Source organism: Nycticebus coucang, chromosome X (genome assembly GCF_027406575.1).
Source record: "Nycticebus coucang isolate mNycCou1 chromosome X, mNycCou1.pri, whole genome shotgun sequence".
Classification (NCBI taxonomy): Eukaryota; Metazoa; Chordata; class Mammalia; order Primates; family Lorisidae; genus Nycticebus; species Nycticebus coucang.
In genome coordinates this window covers 124,515,998-124,520,521 of record NC_069804.1, presented here as the reverse complement: position 1 = coordinate 124,520,521, position 4,524 = coordinate 124,515,998, and the positions used below count along the sequence as shown (strand labels likewise).

Genomic DNA, 4,524 nt, shown 5'->3' with positions numbered 1-4,524 from the left:
GAATCCTCTTGCCTAGCTTCCCAAATAGGTGGGACTATAGGCACCCACCACAATGCCCAGCTATTTCTTTTAGAGACGAAATTTCACTGTTGATCAGGCTGGTCTCGAATACCTGAGCTCAAGCAATCTTCCCACCTTGGCCCTCTCACGGTGCTAGGAAGACAAGCAAGAGCCACTAGGCCTTGCCAGCAATTTGCTACTTTTTAATTTATTTAAGCAAGAAACAGTTTTGCATACCACTCATGAAAACATCTAGCTCAGCTAGATGCGTTTTGAAACTCCTGGAGAGGCTGAGTGCAGTGGCTCATGACTGTAATCCTAACACTCTGGGAGGCCGAGGTGAGTAGATTGCCTGAACTCAGGAGCTTGAGACCAGCCTGAGCAAGAGCAAGACCCCCATCTCTAAAGATAGCCAGATGTTGAGGTGGGCACCTGTAGCCCCTGCTCCTTGGGAGGCTGAAGCAAGAGGATCACTTGAGCTCAAGAGTTTAAGTTTGCTAGGCTTGGCACAGTGGCTCACACCTATAATCCCAACACTCTGGGAGGCCAAGGCGGATGGATTGTTTAAGCTCAGGAGTTCGAGAAAAATGTGAGCAAGAGCAAGACCTTTCTCTACTAATAATAGAAAAACGAACTGGACATAGTGGTGGGCACCTGCAGTCCAAGTTACTTAGAAGGCTGAGGCAAGAGTATCGTTTGAGTCCAGGAATTTGAGGTTGCTGTGAGCTATGATGCCAATGCACTCAAGCGTGACAAAGTGAGACTCTGTTGCAAAAAAAAAGGGGGGTGCAGCGGCTGTGGCTCAAAGGGTGCTGGCAGCATATGTCAGAGGTGGTGAGTTCAAATCCAGCCCCAGCTAAAAACTGCAGATGAAATACAAACAAAAAACCATAAAGGTAAGATTGTTGCATCTTGCATTAGTAGAGTATTTGCTTCTTCTCTGGCTAATTTCGGGGTGGGGGGAGAAGAATGAAAGTATTTGAAAGTTAGTGTTCTATGAATTATATGAGTTGTCTGAGCCCATATTCTGTGCCAACCTCTGCCCCAGGCCTTCTACCTCTTCAGAACAGGCTGGAAAACCTCCAATCCTCAGCATATTTTTGTCACACCTAGTGCCATTCCCCTGGCCCAGACACTTCATCATAGCTTATGGTACACTTATCTATTAGTTTAAAAATGGGCTCAGAGTACTTGTGTTTTTGTTTTTTTTTTTTTATTCAGACATGGTTGCTTCATTTTGCATTTTAAAATTTACAAAAAGCTTTATATTATCTGCGTTCCCCTTGTTGATCAGCAAGGCTTTATGGTAAGACAAGGAAAATTTTATCACATCTATTGGACATGTTCAAAAACAATGGATAATTTACAAACAAATCTCTTTAATCAAGAAAATTTTGTAAAATACACATTCTAGTACACACCAGAATTATTTATTTTAAAATTAAACTTTAAAGAGCTTAAAAACAACTCTAAATAGTTTAAAAATGACAAGCCTAACAGAATAATGCTGATAGCAAGCTATAAACAGCTTTAAATGCTAAATGTAATTTGGGGGATATGGAGAGGAAGAAATTATCTGTTGAACCCACATTTAAATGCATCTGTTAGTATGACTTATCTAACTTAATGAATTTCAACAAAGGGAACAACTCCTTTGCCTTTGGTGGTTTAAGTTTTATTTTTAAATTTGTGACATCTTGAATAAAGATAATGAATCTTGGGATTAGAATATTTGAGGAAAAGAAAAGCATTGGTGAGGAAAGAGGGAAAACAAGATCAGTACTTTCTTAGTTTATCCAAAGTGGATAATGAAAATCACTGCCATTAAGGAAGAATACCATGGTTGATATGTGGGACTTAGCTTGGCTTAAGGTTAGCGAAGTTAACATCTAAGTGGCAAAAATAAAGATTCAAGGTAGTCTCATTTAGGAAATTTTACAAAATAATTGTTGCCCTCAATTAATTTTTAGGTCTGTGGACAGCATAATACATACTTTAAGGAACCTGTTATGGGATCTGTTAAAATTATTCATACTGCTATTTCCATTTTTCATGTAATTTTTATGTAGCTCTGTAGATATTATCAGTAGGGGGCCACCAGAATTTGAGGGAGAAGAGAGTAGAAAATGAAAAGAGGATGGGAGGATAATGAAATTGGATAGCAATAACAAACATTTTTTAAGGTTTCCTCACTAAGTGATGCCACATAACTGTATTTTGGCGCAATGCCACTGGGCTGCTGAAGTGCTCAGGAAACAAATGGAACATCCTAATTGTCCCACTTAGATTCTCAACTAAGCCGTGATTTGGATGGGTCACTCATGAAGGACTGTTGACATAGACTTCTTGGGAAGGGGTCGCTGAGTTGGGCATCCTACCTACTGCTTTGTTTCTTTAAAGAAAACTTCTGAAAGGCTAAGGACCTCTAAGGGGCAGAACAAAGAACTCACTAAACTACCGAGATTAAAAAGGAAATTATACATAGTGTAATCATGGGCATGTTAACAATCACCTTTCTTGTGGTGAAGAGTATAGGCCTATGAAAAAACACAACTCCCCTCCACTACTGGGCCTACAAAAAACTAAAAGTCTAATTTTTTTCTCTTTAGGTCAGAAATCTCACCTTTAAGATATTCCTAATCTCCATCCAAATTACTCCTTCTTTTAGTTTTATTAAATAATAATATTTAAGTCTCCCACATCAGTGAAAGACTCAGAAGTTTCAGGATTAATAGAAGATGCTGAATCTTGGAAAAAAAGGCTTTTAATTCTGAGGTGTATTTCAGAGATTTAAGTGCTCTACATTGTTACTGAATGAGACTTACTCTCAAACATCCTGCACGATCGTAAAGCATTCAGTTTATGACGATAGTACATTAACACATAAAAGTTACAAAGCCTGAGAATACCAAGCAACAAGTCAATAAAATCACAACAAAGAATTTGCACATTTTCACATGGTATCATTCACTATGAAAAGCAAACAGACTACTAATATTTAAGTGGAATGATCTCTAGCCTGTAAATTACACTTCTGTGACCAAATGATTACATACTTGGAAGACAACAGAACATGAGTAGGTATAGAAAGCTATTCTTGGGCAGTGCCTGTGGCTCAGTGAGTAGGGCGCCAGCCCCATATGCCGAGGGTGGCGGGTTCAAACCTCAGCCCCAGCCAATACTGCAACCAAAAAATAGCCGGGCGTTGTGGCGGGCGCCTGTAGTCCCAGCTTCTCGGGAGGCTGAGGCAAGAGAATCGCTTAAGCCCAGGAGTTGGAGGTTGCTGTGAGCCGTGTGACACCACGGGACTCTACCCGAGGGCGGTACAGTGAGACTCTGTCTCTACAAAAAAAAAAAAAAAAGAAAGCTATTCTTTAGGACTGCTTTCAAAGCCTGAAAAATTAATTGGCCATCATTTTAGGGGGCAAAAAAAAAAGGTGAGTATTGATTAAGACGCTCTACATGTAGAAAAAATTCTAATGAAAATATTTTAGACGTTTATTTGACACTGGAAGTATGGTCAGCCATCATAAAGTTATTTCTCATCGTCACAAAACGTCCATATATTAAGGATTTATGTAATTCAGAGAGGGAACAAAAAATCTAGAAACTTTTTGCCTGAGCTAGAACTCTCAAAAGGCTCTCCAAACTCTTGAGTTGAAGTATCGTACTCTGCCATGAAATGCTTGAGTTCTTCAAAACGTCGCTCACCTATTTCATGTAAATTCTGCTTCGGAGCAAACTGTATAGACTTTTCTAATGAAAGATTTTTTTCAATCAGCATTTTCACTACCCTCCAGAAAGTTTCACAGTCTTGTCGGTAAGCCTGTTCAATCTCTTTGGCTTTTAATGCTATTGCTTTAGAGCGACGGGTTAGCTTGTCTTCATAGAACTCTATGCCATATGCAGCATTTGCCTCAGGTTCTTCTGCCTGGTAAATGAATGATGGTGCTGTGGATCCCGCTTCATACTCGTAAATTTCAGGGAAGTTACTTTCATCTGACTTCTTTCGCTTTTCAGCAGCCCACTTTCTTGCAGCCTCAGCAAGTTCTTTTTCAGTTAGCCTACGAGGTTTGGCTAACATCTTGGATGACGAAACTGCTGAATAAAACCAGGGTGAAGTATCTCTTGATGTTTTCAAAGATCGTACAGGCCTCTCCTTATCTGTTTCTGGCTTTCTTTCATGCTGCCGTTTGTAGGAGACATCAGCACGCCTGGACTTCCTACGCTGAGACTGATGGAAAGACTGACTGGTTCTCTTGAAAGGAGAGATTTCATAGTCAAATCGTCCCTCCGACAACATTTCACCTCTTCTATAAGCCATGAGTCCAGGCCGCCCATAAGCCTAGACTCCAGGCGGCCCAGAGACTCGTCGGCTGCTGCTCATGGCTATCCCAGGCAACAGGCGCTTCCGGCGCACATGATGACGTCACAATGCACCCGGTTTCAGGAAGCCTTTGGTTTTGAGGCAGAGTCTCACTGTGTCCTCCTGGCTAGAGTGCGTGGCGTCACAGCTCACAACAA

The 4,524-nt window shown here is 40.8% G+C and overlaps 1 protein-coding gene across 1 annotated transcript; it reads right to left on the bottom strand.

Moving 5' to 3' along the window:
* Positions 1-3,583: 3,583 nt before the first annotated feature.
* LOC128577001 (periphilin-1-like) lies at positions 3,584-4,324 on the bottom strand. The gene has a single exon (XM_053579075.1). It carries the CDS (start codon positions 4,322-4,324, stop codon positions 3,584-3,586), a length of 741 nt encoding a protein of 246 aa, XP_053435050.1.
* Positions 4,325-4,524: the final 200 nt, after the last annotated feature.

Bases quoted from the DNA above. Each gene is read 5' to 3' on its own strand.
- LOC128577001 (XM_053579075.1), bottom strand. From the start codon at position 4,324: ATGGCTTATAGAAGAGGTGAAATGTTGTCGGAGGGACGATTTGACTAT.